The sequence below is a fragment of the Zootoca vivipara genome, chromosome 9 (assembly GCF_965207765.1).
Source record: "Zootoca vivipara chromosome 9, rZooViv2.hap1.1, whole genome shotgun sequence".
NCBI classification, from domain to species: Eukaryota; Metazoa; Chordata; class Lepidosauria; order Squamata; family Lacertidae; genus Zootoca; species Zootoca vivipara.
The window spans coordinates 44,828,404-44,843,880 of record NC_142592.1 but is presented as its reverse complement, the minus strand read 5'-3'; the positions used below and the strand labels follow the sequence as shown (position 1 = coordinate 44,843,880).

Below are 15,477 nucleotides of genomic sequence, written 5' to 3'. Positions count from 1 at the left end.
ACCCCTGACTGCTGCATCCTATTTTATGGGCAAACACAGAAGGTTTTTTTTTGGGGGGGGGGGGTGTTTAATTTCAGCAGGGGGAGACTCAGGGCAAGGGATCCAGTGGGCGACAGAAAATGCCCCATGTAGACAACATTGCTGTAGTAAGTATGCTCAGGCCTGCAGCCTACAAGGATCAAAAAAAAGGTTTGGAAATGCATACTTTGAAGGGGGGAAATGTATAAAATTACACTTTTAAGCATGAATCTTCACACAGTTTTTTTTTTAAACGCAGTATCTCAAATTAATGTCTGAATGAGACTGAACAGACTTATGGGTGATCTCATGTGAACATAGGCTAAAAATAGCCTGATTTGCTCGTTCCTAGAGTGGCAGGCTGTATGTGCAAAGGCCTCTGATAATGCAAGATGTTTTTACAGTGACAGCTACATTAGTCAAATTACAATGTTATAAATGTGTTGTAACACAGTGGCACCAGATGGCACTGCAGAGCTGAAATCTCAACTCAATATCTTCCATTGTGAGCTTTAAAACAGGTTTCTTTTTCAGAGTGTTTTCAGAGCGTTTTTTGAATAGCTGTGTAGATCTAGCCAGAAAGGAAAGTACAGTGGTACCTTGACTTACGAACGACTCGACAACCAAATTTTTCGACTTATGAATGGGGCTAATGGCTGCACGCTTACGAATGTCTCGACACCCCAAGGAAACCGTGGCGGTTTTAGATAGGGATTTTCCGACTTACGAATTTTTAGATAGGGTTGCTTCGACTTACGAATTTTTCCGTTTCCAATGCATTCCTATGGGAAATCGTATTTCCAATGGCGTTCTTTGACTTACGAATTTTTTGACTTACGAAGGTGCCTTCGGAATGGATTAAATTCGTAAGTCGAGCCACCACTGCATATGCGTTTCTCGGAGATTTCCCCTCCCCCATGCTCCAGTACATAGATAAACTCCTGATTACATGCTCAGAGCCTGTTTGACACTAAGTCGAACCCCACCCCCAAATTGATAAAGGCTTTGGGGTCCTTATCTGTTCCATTTTTCAAATATCCTACAGGCTTTGTTCTGTGAGCCTTACCTTTATGGGTCGTCCATGTTACAGGCACGCTCCATTTGCTCCATGTGCTATTATAAAGTGCTGTGTTCTTTTTTACCTTCACACGAACAGCGGCCTCATAAATTGTGTCCGGAGAAAGAGTCTCAAATTTCATCCACCTCTGATCCTGAATATTGCTGCTGATTATGTAAGCCTGCAAAGTCAAAGATGGGGAATGATTTCAGACCGTGTGCACTCCTTGATTATACACCACATGTTTGTGCATGGCTGCCCTCTAGGAACATAAGGAGAACCCTGCGGGATCAGGTCCAGCATTCTGCTCTCTAGTCCAGCATTCTGCTCTCACAGTGGCCAGCTAGATGCCAAAGGAGAGCCTGCAAGCAGGACATGAGTGCCCAGCAACTGACATGCAGAGGCATATTACCTCTGGCAGTGGATGTAGTTCATGGATAGTAGCCATTGATAGCGGGGCTCAGCCCCCTGCCCCCCAATATTGAGGGGGCTGAAGTACCTTCCTCCCCCTATAGTTGGCGCCCCTGCATTCTCAAGAGGAGGTAGCATTTCTGCTGCACCTCTAAAATGTATCACTTTATTGTTTTGGATCTTGTATTAAAATGGCTTTCTGGGTCCACGGAAAGGAAAGTGGACTGAAAAAGAATAAACCAGATCAAATCTTTACCATCCCTATAGATGTCTCCTCACACGCACCTTGCTAGGATCTTTTTTTTTATACCGTATTTGGTACTCCACCTCATCTTCTAAATAATGTGAGAGAGCACAGAGTTTCCAAGTTAAATTGTAGGAAAGCTTGTCATCATTTTCCATTTGGACGTTGCAAGGAGACCGCAGTCGAACTGAAGAGAACAAGAGAGAACCAGCAGGTAACATTAACAACGAAACTGCTGAGGTGGGCACACATTAACATTTGCTGTGCTTCCAATGCTCTCCCACCGCTGACTTTTGAATCTGTCTACACGTGAAGTTACCCACAACACAGAGCTATCCTGTCGCTTCTCAAGAAATGATGTTGTTTGGTGCCTTTTCTCTGAAACCAGCTTCAATCTGAAAGAAAAACTTGAGCCGCACCCACTTGGCAGTTAAGCTGACATGTGTGCATTTGAGACAGCCATTGCACATGTGTTGATGACACCTTCATGATTGAGAGTTCAGGGGGGCTGCAGGGGCAGGGAAATCCAACAGGTAATGTGCACCAGGTGAAGACTCTCTAGTGTATAGAACAGCATGCAAATACCAACTTGAAATGCAGCATTTTAAGCCTCTACTATGTGCCTTAGCCAAAAGTAGCGATGAATGAATATTTCCATTTCAGTTCTTCTCAGTTTCTCCTTTTTCTAATCTTCAACTCAGCTCTAAACAGTTCCATGTCAATTTGCATTAGAAAAAAAAATACCCTCACGAAAATCTGCTAGCAATTAAGTGTGCATTTCTCCTACGATACAGTACGCATTGCCACATACAATTTTTCCTAATACATACATTTTTTGCAAGCAGTTTCCCCTAATCCAATGCATTTTGTGTCATTTTCACACACACATGCAATTTAAGAAAAAATTGTATATCTTAAAGCAGTTTGCTAAGACTATAAAATATTCTCTTTTTAATGTGTTTTTATGCACCTTTCCTACTAATATACACAGTTTAATGCATTTCTAGGGGGTTGAGATCTGCATCTCAAAATGTGCAGAAGTACAAATTTCTAAGGTTTGCTACACAGAATCATAGAAACGTAGAATTGTAGAGTTGGAAGGGACCTCTGGGTCATCTAGTCCAATCTCCTGCAATGCATGACTCAACTAGCTCATACATGGCAGATGACCATTCGACCTCTGCTTAAAGACCTCCAAGGAAGGAGAGTCCACCTCCATTCTACTGTCCAACAGCTCATACCACCAGAAAGTTCTTCCTATGTTTAGTCAGAATCACATTTCTTGTAACTTGAAACCACTGATTCAAGTCCTAGCCTCTCAAGCAGGAGAAAACAAGCTTGCTCCACCCTCCATGTAACAACACCCTTTAGATATTTTTAAATGGCTCCCCTATCAATCTCCTCTTTTCCAGGCTAAACATACTCGGCTCCCTCAACCTCCCTCATAAGCTTGGTTTCTAGACCCTTTATAATCTTGGTTGCCCTCCTCTGGCAGATGTTCAAGCGTGTCAATATACCTCATAAATGGTGGCACCCAAAACTAGACACAGTACTCCAGGTGTGGTCTGACTAAAGCAGGATAGAACGGTATTATTACTTCCCTTGTTTTACAAAGTGTAAGTTAGGTAGGTTTGCATTAAAATGCAAGCTGAACTGAATGAACCTACGACATTCCATATGTTGCTAAGTTAAAGGTAAAGGGGACCCCTGACCATTAAGTCCAGTCGCAGACGACGCTGGGGTTGCAGCGGTCGTCCGCAGACAGCTTCCGGGTCATGTGGCCAGAATAACTAAGCCGCTTTTGGCAAACCAGAAACACCATTTACCTTCCCGCCACAATGGTACCTATTTATCTACTTGCACTTTGACGTGCTTTCGAACTGCTAGGTTGGCAGGAGCTGGAACCAAGCAACGGGAGCTCACCCCATCGCAGGGATTTGAACCACCGACCTTCTGATCGGCAAGCCCAAGGCTCAGTGGTTTAGACCACAGCGCCACCCACGTCCCTATTAAGTTACAATACCCATAATACTCAGTCATTGGCTATCTTGGCTTGGGATGATGGAGGTTGGAGTCCACAGTTTCCCAATCCTTGTAGCAGGGTCTGTTGTAGCAGTAAGCCCCAATCTCTCAATGAAAATGGGCCTTGCTCCACTCTTCTCTGCGTGACTGTCTCACAGATAGAAAATCACAGCCAGTGGCGGAGGAAGCCCAGGTGGGGCCAGCTGCCCGCGGGGAGGAGCGAGCCAGGGCAGGGCGCTCTGTAGGACCTCCAAGGAGTCTGTCTGCCTCCTCCTACTCAGGCGCCCTACAGCTGAGGGGGAGGCGGCGGGCAGACCATTTGGGCAGCGGGAAACCTGTGCTCGCCCAAGCCACCACGTCTCTCCCAGGAGAGATGCATGGCTCGCTCAGATGCGTTATAGGCCCCATGGTGAGTGCCACCCGGCATCTTGTCACCCCCCTCAGTGGTGATACCCGGGGGAAACCGCCCCTACTGCACCCCCTTCCTCCGCCCCTGATCACAGCTACAATGCCTGCAGTGAGACAAACCACATTGTCTTGCCATCTAACTTCCTTTGCAGGAGTCACAGCTGTAACAGCTGTAGGGGAAGGGGAGTGAAAGAGAGAGGCATTTACCATTTACATTGCTCTCCCTTTTGACTTAATGTTTATTTAGGAAAGCAATTTATAGACCACATTTTTATTTTTTTAAAAAAATATAGCAGGGGGGTGGACAGCATATAGAATTACAATGAGATAAATAAAAACACCAATAAAATGTGTAGAGAGAAACATAAGAAAAGCCCCGCTGAATCAGGCCAGTGGTCCATCCAATCCTGCATCCTATCAGTGGCCAACCAGATGCCTGTGGGAAGCCTGGAAGCAGGACCTGAGCAGAAGAGCACTCTCCTCTCCTGTGGCTTCCAGCAGCTGGTATTCAGAGGCATTACTTCCACTGACAGTGCCACCAGGGCAAATAACTACATATTCTTTGGCAAAAGAGCCCTGCCCACCTAGGAAATGAAAGAGCTGAATGCTTGTTGTTGCGTGTTTAGGAGCCAGTGCGGCCCATCTTAAAGGAGTCACAGCCATAACAGGAGTAGGTTTATTGGGTTTGTTGTGGCTGATAATCAGAAGTTCCTCCACCCTGGCCATAGTATCCTGTCTGTCTCATTTACTGTCAGTTTGACGCCCAAGAACAGGAGATCTGATGGCGGGATAAGATACCACATGAAATGACAAGATGGAAGATGTGGTTGGGCTCAGCCCAACTCTTATCTTTGGCCCATTCTAAGTTATATGGGCTTGGTACACACACATTGTCCTTTCCTGACCTTGATGACTGCTAACGTCAAGTTAGTTACAAATAAAGCATCTCTTCTTTGCAACCTTATTTCGGCGCTACTTGAAGGTGGTGGACTCTTATTCATTGGAGGCTTTTTAAACAGAGGAGGGATGGCCATCTGCCATGGGTTCTTTAGTTGTGGTTCTTGCATTATAGGAGGTTGGATGAGATGGTCCTCTGGGTCCTTTCCAACTCTAAAATTCTATGATGCTACTTGCTACGGCTGAGAATTCATCCATCATTAACCTTGCCCTGAGGGTTTAGGTGTTGTGTGGCTGTTGCTTTCCACAAGTCTTTCTAACAGCAACTGCATTCACACAACCAAATCCTGGTTTAATAATATAGGAGCACAGAGAGCAGCCTTATACTGAGACAGACCACTGGTCCACTTAGCTCAGTATTTTCCACGCTGATTGGTAGTGGTTTGGCTTTCAGGCAAGTGTCTCTCCCAGTTCTATTTGGAGATGTGACCTTCTGCATCCAAGGTCTATGCCATACCAATGTGTTACAGTCCTTCCCCGGGTATCTGCACAACTAACTTGCACCCACACATAGTCCAGTTGCTGCCACTTTACTCCTTCCACCGCCCAAGTAATGAAACAAACCCGGAACCTGCAGTAAAACCATGGTTTCTTGTTATGTGCTAATTGGAAAAGTACAGCTATTGGTTTCTAAACAAGCCAGAATTTGGAAACCTACTTCTATGTAATAGGGTAACCCGGATTGAATTAGGACTGTTTATATAGACTTGCCGACCGTAAAAAGGGCCTTGTGATTAGAAGGGTTAATAATAGAAATATGGTTTTGACTGAGATGGGGAGTTCTTAGAAGAGAGGCGTGGGTACAAGGAAGAGAATTTTTAGTTTAGTAGATTAAGAATTTTATAATATGAATTAAATGAATACGTATGTTCAAGGTAGAAATATAATATGTAAGGAAAGAGGAGTATGATGTTGTCATAGATGATAAATATGTAAACTATAATGAAAAGGATAATTATAGAATTTTGCTTTAAAATTTAAAGTGTATAAACATGTTTAAGATAGAAAGAAACAATGTTAAGATGAGGATTAGGAAATTGCCAAAGAGAGTATAAGATGAACCACAGGAAGGGGGGCTGAGGAAGTCAACCTACAATGTCAGAAAAGATGAATGGTTTTTGAATTATCGTATATGTATGTTTTTGTTTTTGTGTTTTTAATTATGTTTGTGTTAATGTTTTTATTTGTGTATCTTGTTTTTTTCTTTTAGGTATTGGTTGGGGTTGGTGTGTTGGTGATGTTTTGTTTTTATATGTTAAAACACACACACACAAACACACACACACACACACACACACACACACACATTGGAAACCAACTTTTATTCCCTGGTACAAAGCTGGCTTCTGGATCTGGATTGTTTGGAAGCCATTAACCATAGTTCCCAGTTTTCATGTAACCATGGTTTCTGGTCTGTGCAAAGGAGGAACAAAGCTGGAGTAAAGGGGCTGTGAGGAGATGCATAGAGCTCAACCCCCAGATTTGATCATATGAACCAAGACAGGGCACAGCCTTGGTTGTATGTGTGAATATATATTTGGGTTTCAAGGACAGTTTGGGATGTATAGCTGCCCAGTGGGTAGTTTGGGATTATAGCTGCCCACAATCCATTACAATGGATTGTGAAGCATCACAGTGGCTTCCTAGAAGATGTATTTTGCCATCCAGGCAAGATTATTTGTCCTGAGATGAACTCATCTCCTATTAGCCACAGCTGAACACCAAACTGGCTGTGTAGAAGCTGTCAAATGAGAGCTCAGGTGCAGTGAATAGGAAAAGGCATGATATCAGAGTAGTCAACATGGTACCCTCTAGATGTCGATGGACTCGAACTCCCATCCGTCTGAGTTAGCATGGGACGAGGGGAGTTGTAGTCCAGCAACATCTGGAAGGAACTTTGTTATATGGTCGAAAAAGATAGGACAGTGCATAGCGTCAAGAAATGTAGGCACTTTAAACTCACGGTTCTGAAAAGGACACATCCTTTGATTCTGCATCCACGTCCAGTTCTTCCCAGTACGGCAATACACTTGCACAAGAATAGTGTGTGTAATAGTCATGTCAAATTTCTGAAGACAAATAAAAACATTATTGTGATCATGGTCAGTTATACTATCATTAGGGATGTTGGAAATAATAGTTGGAAAGGCTGTTATCTATAATTTGAACCCATCAGCTGGTGAGTCAAAAATTCGTCCTACACCTGCTCACCCCACCACCCAGCTTCACAAATGATAAGTGGAAGTAGCAATGGGTAAATGTGTCAGTTTTGGTTTTTCTGTTTCTCACTTTCCCAGTTCAGTTTTCCACATTGCTTCTCTCTTCCCCCCCCCCCAAAAAAAAGCCTTCATGAAAATTAATCAGCACTTTAGTGTGAATTTCTCCTAATACACACATTTTTATACGTAATTTTGCCTAACATGCACATTTTTACAAAGCAGTTTCCTATAATATAATGTTATTTTCATGAATACATACATAGAATCAAAGAATTTTAGAGCTGGAAGGGACCCTCAGGGTCATCTAGTTCAACACCCTGCAATGCAGGAATATGCATCTGTCCCTTATGGGGATCGAACCTGCAACCTTGGCATTGCCAGCACCACGCTCTAACCAGGTGAGCTATCCCATTTCAGTTTGTGCTTTATTTTGGAAAGTGCAAATCTTTAAAAGTGAAGTTGTTATCATCATCATCATCATCATCATCATCATCATCATCATCATCATTCAATGGTGAGTTGCTTTATTATGACTTTGTACCCTTTAGTAATTTTATGGATTGTGATTGTAAGGTCCCTTAAGGACCACTCTCATTGCAGAAAGGCAGCATATGAATGTAACAGATAGATAAAAAATAAAACACATATCCTAGGGCTATTAGATTAGTTTTCAGGCTGCAGTATAGATATATCCATAGAAGAATGGTGTGAGGCAGCTGTGGGGAATCTTTGGCACTCCTGATGTTGCTAAACTACAACTCCCATCAGCCTCACCTAGCATGGCCAATGGCCAGGGATGATGGGTTTTGCAGTTCAGAAACATCTGGAGAGCCAGAGGTTCCCTGCACCTGATGTAGGAGGAATATCAGAGGAATGCTGCCCCCTTTTCCTCCCTCTTCCAAGGAAGAAGGAGATAACCAAAACAACATGGAGACGAGTAATGATGGTATAACCTCTGGTTCCCTACATCCCAACAGCAAAGAATTTTGAGTTATTCTCTGCTGCTGGGGTAGAGATTTCAACTTTACGGCACAGATGCTCACAAAGGGAAAACAGACTAAAATTGTAGCAGAATCTAGGGCAGGCATAGGCAAACTTGGCCCTCCAGATGTTTTGGGACTACAACTCCCATAATCCCTGACCACTGGTCCTGTTAGCTGGGGTGATGGGAGTTGTAGTCTCAAAACATCTGGAGGGCCAAGTTTGCCTATTCCTGATCTAGGGCATGGGTAGGCAAAGTAAGGCCGAGGGGCCAGATCCGGCCCAATCGCCTTCTAAATCCGGCCCACAGACGGTCTGGGAATCAGTGTGTTTTTACATGAGTAGAATGTGTCCTTTTATTTAAAATGCACCTCTGGGTTATTTGTGGGGCATAGGAATTCATTCATCCCCCCTCCCCCCCAAATATAGTCCGGCCCCCCACAAGGTCTGAGGGACAGTGGACTGCCCCCTGCTGAAAAAGTTTGCTGACCCCTGAATTCTAGGGGCACTTGAAACAGGGCCAGCTCTAGGGGAAGGCTGGGTGGTGTGGGGTGCCAGGGTGCCAGGCTGCCAGGGGGTGCCTCGCAGCGGAGCCATGCAGCAGCCGCACTGTGCCCGCCCACTAGCCGCGGCAAGAAATGGGGCGGGGGCGCCGGAGCGATCTCCGCACCACGGCGCCTGGGCGCCCGACATGCTTAAGACGGCCCTGACTTGAAATACTAAATTATTGCAGCAAATGTATTTTCAAATTACTGTAATGAAAGCAAGAAACAGCTTCTCCTCGTTAGGTAGCCTCGTTAGGTAGCATTTTCTTAGTAGATTACCCACCGAAACGTTCAGCTCACAGATCCTGTTGGCTACACCTTGCAGTTGACATGTCTCCGGTCCTTTGTACCTGTCAGACCTGTAAGAAACAATTCCTGTGAGGTGCTCAGCTCCTCAAGCTTCACATTTGGTGGCTCTTTCATACATTGTATGGCAGGGCATTGTGCATTACAGTAGCCCAATCGCGAGGATAACCAAGACATGAATCATAGCAACCAAGCCAAACCTGCTATGGCTTGCTCACGTACCCAAGCCTTGACATGCTCTTGTTGTCAGGCAATAAACCATTATGTGTTTATTGAACCAGTTTAAGTGCTAAATGATTTCTTAGAGGTTCCTTAGAGGTTAGGGAGGAGCTGCTATCTCCCAATATGCTTTTCCAGCTGTCCTTAAAAATACTAAAAGCACAGAGCAAATGATAAGGGATATTCGAAACAAGTTGGAACATTTCCTCAAACAGGTGGAATAGCATAGAGTTCTGCAATAACTTTCAGAGGCAAACATACTGTAAATATTCTTTGCAATAACAGTCTTCTTTGGCTCTATCTGCACCACACATTTAAAGTGTGTAACATTAAAGAGCAGCGCACAGAAATGCCGTTTACCTTCCCGCCGGAGCGGTACCTATTTATCTACTTGCACTTTTTGGCATGCTTTCGAACTACTAGGTTGGCAGGAGCTGGGACCAAGCAATGGGAGCTCACCTCGTCACAGGGATTCGAACCGCCAACCTTCTTATTGGCAAGCCCAAGAGGCTCAGTGGTTTAGACTACAGCGCCACCTGCATCCCAGTAAGAGGAATAGGAGTCTCCTAACAAGTCTTAGCACCCTTTACAAATCACAGAACTAGTGCAGACAGGGCATGAGCTAAAAGGCAGCATATGATCCTTAAAAACAAAGACTGAAGAGGGGACAATAGTCCTGATAGAACAACAAGGCTGTTCTTTATCATTCATAAATATATTTCACTCATTACTCACGTTGACTCAAGTTGAACCCTGAGCTGGCATTGTGCTTCAGTGATATTTTTCATCGGTGTCCAAGTGCAAGAGAGAATCTCCACTGAGTCATAAAAGCAACTGAGACTCGAGGAATCTGTTAATGAAAAGGTGAGACTAAATAGCATGGATTTTCATTTGATGCTCTGTGAAAAATACTGAGATACTGTAGGTTATTCTGTTTGGGGAGTATAAGCATGGTTTCACACAAGCTCAGAGAATTACTTTCATTTTGGGGCATCCTTTGGCTGACCTTTGTGGCCCACCTGGACCTTAAATACAAGCAAGGGCACCATCTTTTCCAACCAGAATTCCCTTGTCTTGGGGGGGGGGGAGTAGGCTGCATGTAGAGGTCCTCCTAACCCAGGCATCTCCAAACTTCGGCCCTCCAGATGTTTTGGACTAAAATTCCCATCTTCCCTGACCACTGGTCCTCTTAGCTAGGGATCATGGGAGTTGTAGGCCAAAACATCTGGAGGGCCGCAGTTTGGGGATGCCTTTCCTAACCCCTGGTGTTAAAATACAGCCAGGCTAGCTTCCTGTTGGGGTGATAGCCTGGGTTATGGGCCATTCAGGAAAACAAAGGAAAGGAGTTCTGTATGAGATGGCAAATGGGTGGGGTCCCTCCTTCAACTCAGAGATAGTTAGAAAGATGAAGCCAGAGTCTGAAATTGAGTGGCAGTGATGTGAGCCAGAAGCAAAGCAGCAAGCCTGAGCAACATTTGATTTCTTTTTGAATCCAAGGCTCCAGCTATGGGAGAAACAAGACTCTCTGGTGGTGCTTAGCGGCATAGCTAGCTGCTTGGGTGCCTGGTGCAGGGGCATGTCCAGGGCTGGCTCTTCATAGACCCCCGGTGGCGCAGTGCACCATGGCGCGGGGCTGGTAAGCTGGGAGCCGGCCTGGCAAGGAGGGCGACGCCGCACGGAAACCAATTGCGCCCTGCGAGGGCGGGGCGGGCGGCGGAGCGATCTCCGCCCCTCAGCACCAGGGCGCGCGATCTGCTCAAGACGGCCCTGGGCATGTCCTGCAGTCAGGGGTGGGGTGAGCCACCCATGGGGGTGGGGCGAGCCTCTCTGACGCTTGGAGACTCTCCGCCGGCTCCCCCTCAGCTGTAGAGCAGCTGAGGGAGAGGCAGTAAGCAGATGCAAGTCCCATGCTGCCATTTCAGGCAGCGCAGAACCTGCAGGCTCCTAAGCCACCATGTCATTCCTAAAAACTTTCGTGAACCCATTTTTTTAAAACCCTCATTTTGTCACCCCCCCCCCGTGATCACACCTGGGGCAGGCCACACACCCCTGCACCCCCTTCCTCCGCCACTGGGGGTGCTAATGCTGTGAGACCCTTCAATCATAGGCTCAGGTTGTATATTTGTGCAAATAAACCGTATATCATAAAGACACCACAGTCTCCACTATGCCTCAATCCAAGAAGAAACACAAACCCTGGGTGAGCACACTGCTCAGAGATTGGGGTGGTGTGCAACAATTTGCTTCTCAAAAGGGCTTGTCAGAGACATGTACAACAATTTCATCTATTTATGATATGGTGCTACATGCACCCCAATCTCTAAGCAGTAATGGAAGTCGGGATCTCTCTTTCAAGAGGAAAGTTCACTTCAGGTTAAGTACGCTTCAGGTTAAGTATGGACTTCCAGAACCAATTACACTCATACTTCGGGTTAAGTACGCTTCAGTTTAAGTACCCCATGGACCCGTCTGGAACGGATTAATCCACTTTCCATTACTTTCAATGGGAAAGTTCACCTCAGGTTAAGTACACTTCAGTTTAAGTACTCCGCGGACCATCTGGAATGGATTGATCCACTTTCCATTACTTTTAATGAGAAAGTTCACTTCAGGTTAAGTACGCTTCAGGTTAAGTACAGACTTCCGGAACCAATTGTATACTTAAACCGAGGTACCACTGTACATACAAGCTGAGCATAAGGTTCAGAGTATTAACACTTCAACAGCTCTCGGTCCCCCATTAGGGTTCTGGAGGTCACCAAAGCTACTGATTTGGATTCTCACAGAGAGCATATCAGGCCTCTACATATTCCCTATTCCAGCTGCAAGAGGAGAGTGGTTTTTATTCATATACACACAGCCAGGAGAGTCACACTATAGCACAAGAGGGACCTTCCAGATGTGGTAACCCTAGGGAAGTGTTGAACAAAAACGAATAAATTGGAATGATGTGTGGATGGTTCTGCATAATGCCACCACTAATACAATATTATTGTGTCGATGACATTTTGCAACATACATCTGCAAAACCCCACAGCAGCCTGGAGGGGCTGTATATGAGGGCACATTATACTCAGACAGGAACCTTCCTCCAGTTACTTAGGGTGTCACAGGACTTGCCTTCAAAGTAATTCCATTCATGTATCTTGCAAGGGAGATAATATATGCATGCCACAACAGAAGTCAAAGTGTTACTTTGGCTCCAATTATATTATATGGTGATACAACTCACAGTTTATTATTCTGCCCGTTTTATCTTGACCCATGAGAAAAATGGTTAGCATACATCTTTCAATAGTGGGTGGATCAAACATCTAACAAGATTGTGACAGAGTGATTATTAGATACAGTAAACCAGTTTTATAGAACTTATTATATGGTGCTGTCATTTGTCACAGGTGCCAAGAAATCACATGCACATTTAAAAAATGCATTTTATTAATGGCTTTTATAGAGTTGAGTTGGGACCCAGGTGGCGCTGTGGTTAAACCACTGAGCTTGCTGATCAGAAGGTCAGCGATTCGAATCCCTGTGACGGGGTGAGCTCCCGTTGCTTGGTCCCAGCTCCTGCCAACCTAGCAGTTCGAAAGCACGTCAAAATGCAAGTAGATAAATTGGAACCGCTACAGCGGGAAGGAAAACGGCGTTTCCATGTGCTGCTCTGGTTTGCCAGAAGCGGCTTTGTCATGCTGGCCACATGACCTGGAAGCTATACGCCGGCTCCCTCGGCCAATAATGCGAGATGAGCGCGCAACCCCAGAGTCGGTCACGACTGGACCTAATGGTCAGGGGTCCCTTTACCTTTACCTTTAGAGTTGAGTTATATGAGCAGTGAATATAGTAGATATGGATTTTATCAATGACGTATTTTTGAATGCTATTGATGTACATCATATATTGTCAGTTGTTAATTCTGCAGAATGAATTAAGTGATGTTTGCAAAGGCCTTTGGCTATATACAACAAATTTTATTACTATGGTAGGGGTGTTTGGGGCTTTTCCACCTTCAAGGAAACCCTTCCCACATTAACTGGACTGCTGAAGAACTCCTGCTGTGGAACTTCAGTGCATGACAGAGAATTTTGGGGCCTGCTTTCTGGCACATTTGGGGAAACCTAAAGAAACCACTCTGCATATTCTGATACACATCAGTCTGATCCTCACTTCCCTGGCCAGCGCGTGGATTGGAACACAGAGGTACCTCCGGTTAAGAACTTAATTCGTTCTGGAGGTCTGTTCTTAACCTGAAACTGTTCTTAACCTGAGGTACTACATTTTCCCAGTAGTGATGTATGGAAGTGAGAGCTGGACCATAAAGAAGGCTGATCGCTGAAGAATTGATGCTTTTGAATTATGGTGCTGGAGGAGACTCTTGAGAGTTCCGTGGACTGTGAGAAGATCAAACCTATCCATTCTTAAGGAAATCAGCGCCGAGTGCTCACTGGAAGGACAGATCCTGAAGCTGAGGCTCCAATACTTTGGCGAACTCATGAGAAGAGAAGACTCCCTGGAAAAGACCCTGATGTTGGGAAAGATGGAGGGCACAAGGAGAAGGGTACGACAGAGGATGAGATGGTTGGACAGTGTTCTCGAAGCTACAAACATGAGTCTGACCAAACTACTGGAGGCAGGGGAAGACAGGGGTGCCGGGCGTGCTCTGGTCCATGGGGTCATGAAGAGTCGGACATGACTAAACGACTAAACCACAACAACCACTTTAGCTAATGGGGCCTCCCACTGCCGCTGCGCCGCTGCCACACGATTTCTGTTCTCATCCTGAAGCAAAGGTACTATTTCTGGGTTAGTGGAGTCTGTAACCTGAAGCGTATGTAACCTGAGGTACCACTGTAAAGCTATCCAGCTCACTTTTCTGAAGGCTGCAACTCAGTTTTCAGTTCAAAAAAGGGATATCGAAATATGTTTTTAAATGTATATTTTGAGAGAAAATACATGTTCTATAGCTAGTTAAATAAAAATATATATGTTGTGCTTTGTTTTTAAACAATTGTAGCTTAATGTGAAATGGATTTATGGGGGAACACAGTAGAAGCAGTAGAAGTGGTGAGGCAGAGCCATCCTTCCAACATCCGTGTCACTGCTGCTTACCTGGAGAAGGCCCATATGGGGCAGGCTGCAGACATGGTGCAGACATATCGATGAAGGCCATCAAGACTGAAAGAATGTAGAGCAGTGCTGGAGGGCTGGTCTTCATGACTGCAGGGTGAAACACTGATGGAGAAGAAGTGGCAATCAAGATGGAGTCCCAACAGCAAGCATACATATTCCCAGTGCTATTTTTCTAGAACTCACCATGAACACCTCCCTTATTCTCTTAGAATGGCAATGGCACCCACCTGAGAGGTGCCAAAACTGAGTTCTGGCGAGTTCTGACTGAGAAAAAGCCCTGCAGATTTATTTGTTAGGGACCAGTCCTACCACTGGGCAGCATGAGACAATTGCCTCAGGTGGCAGGTGCTGGGGGCCACAGCCCTCCTGGCTATTCCTCCTTAATCCCCTGTCCATTCCCCTCTGTTGAAGATCAGAGCTGGGACTACTCAGCCTTTTCAGCTCTGCTGGCTGTTCCACTGTTGGTTTTGAAGTAAGATTTATCTGCCAGTCCAGTTCCCTTCTCTATATTGAATGAGGTGGCGGTGTCAATTTGTCTTGTGCCTCGGACAACAAAATGTCTTGGTGCAGCTCTATGCTCCGTGAAAGGGACTTGACACACACACACACACACACGCATGTTAAACAGATGTGAAACAGCAAAATGCTATGGCCCATACTTTCCTTGGGTTTTCCCTTGACCCCAGATTATCAGAAGATGACATTACTCCAATGATTAGGCCGATGTTCATTATATCTCCTTTCCTGGATGCATTTCTCAGTAATTGTAGACTAATCAGCAGTGGTAACATTTAAACTTGGAGTGGAAGATTTCACAATCAAAGGCTGACTCAGAATGAATGGTTCAACACTGCTAAGAGCTGTATTCTCTGTATTCTCACAGGGAGCAAGTCATGCCCGTGTCCCTTATGGATTTAGGTCCAGGACTCCAGCGTTTCTTTCATTCACAAACACTGATCTATT

At 45.1% G+C, this 15,477-nt stretch overlaps 1 protein-coding gene across 1 annotated transcript in view; it reads right to left on the bottom strand.

Annotated features, from left to right (window-relative positions):
• The window catches only part of IL2RB (interleukin 2 receptor subunit beta), a 33,014-nt gene that overhangs the window by 16,186 nt on the left and 1,351 nt on the right, over nt 1-15,477 (bottom strand). Inside the window, exons 2-7 of the mRNA XM_035127075.3 lie at nt 14,494-14,616; nt 10,123-10,237; nt 9,146-9,221; nt 7,081-7,186; nt 1,772-1,917; nt 1,085-1,256 (exon numbers count right to left, since the gene is read on the bottom strand). Coding sequence (XP_034982966.3) covers nt 1,085-1,256; nt 1,772-1,917; nt 7,081-7,186; nt 9,146-9,221; nt 10,123-10,237; nt 14,494-14,599 — 721 coding nt within the window. The 5' untranslated portion in view covers nt 14,600-14,616. The remainder of the gene's footprint in view (nt 1-1,084; nt 1,257-1,771; nt 1,918-7,080; nt 7,187-9,145; nt 9,222-10,122; nt 10,238-14,493; nt 14,617-15,477) is intronic.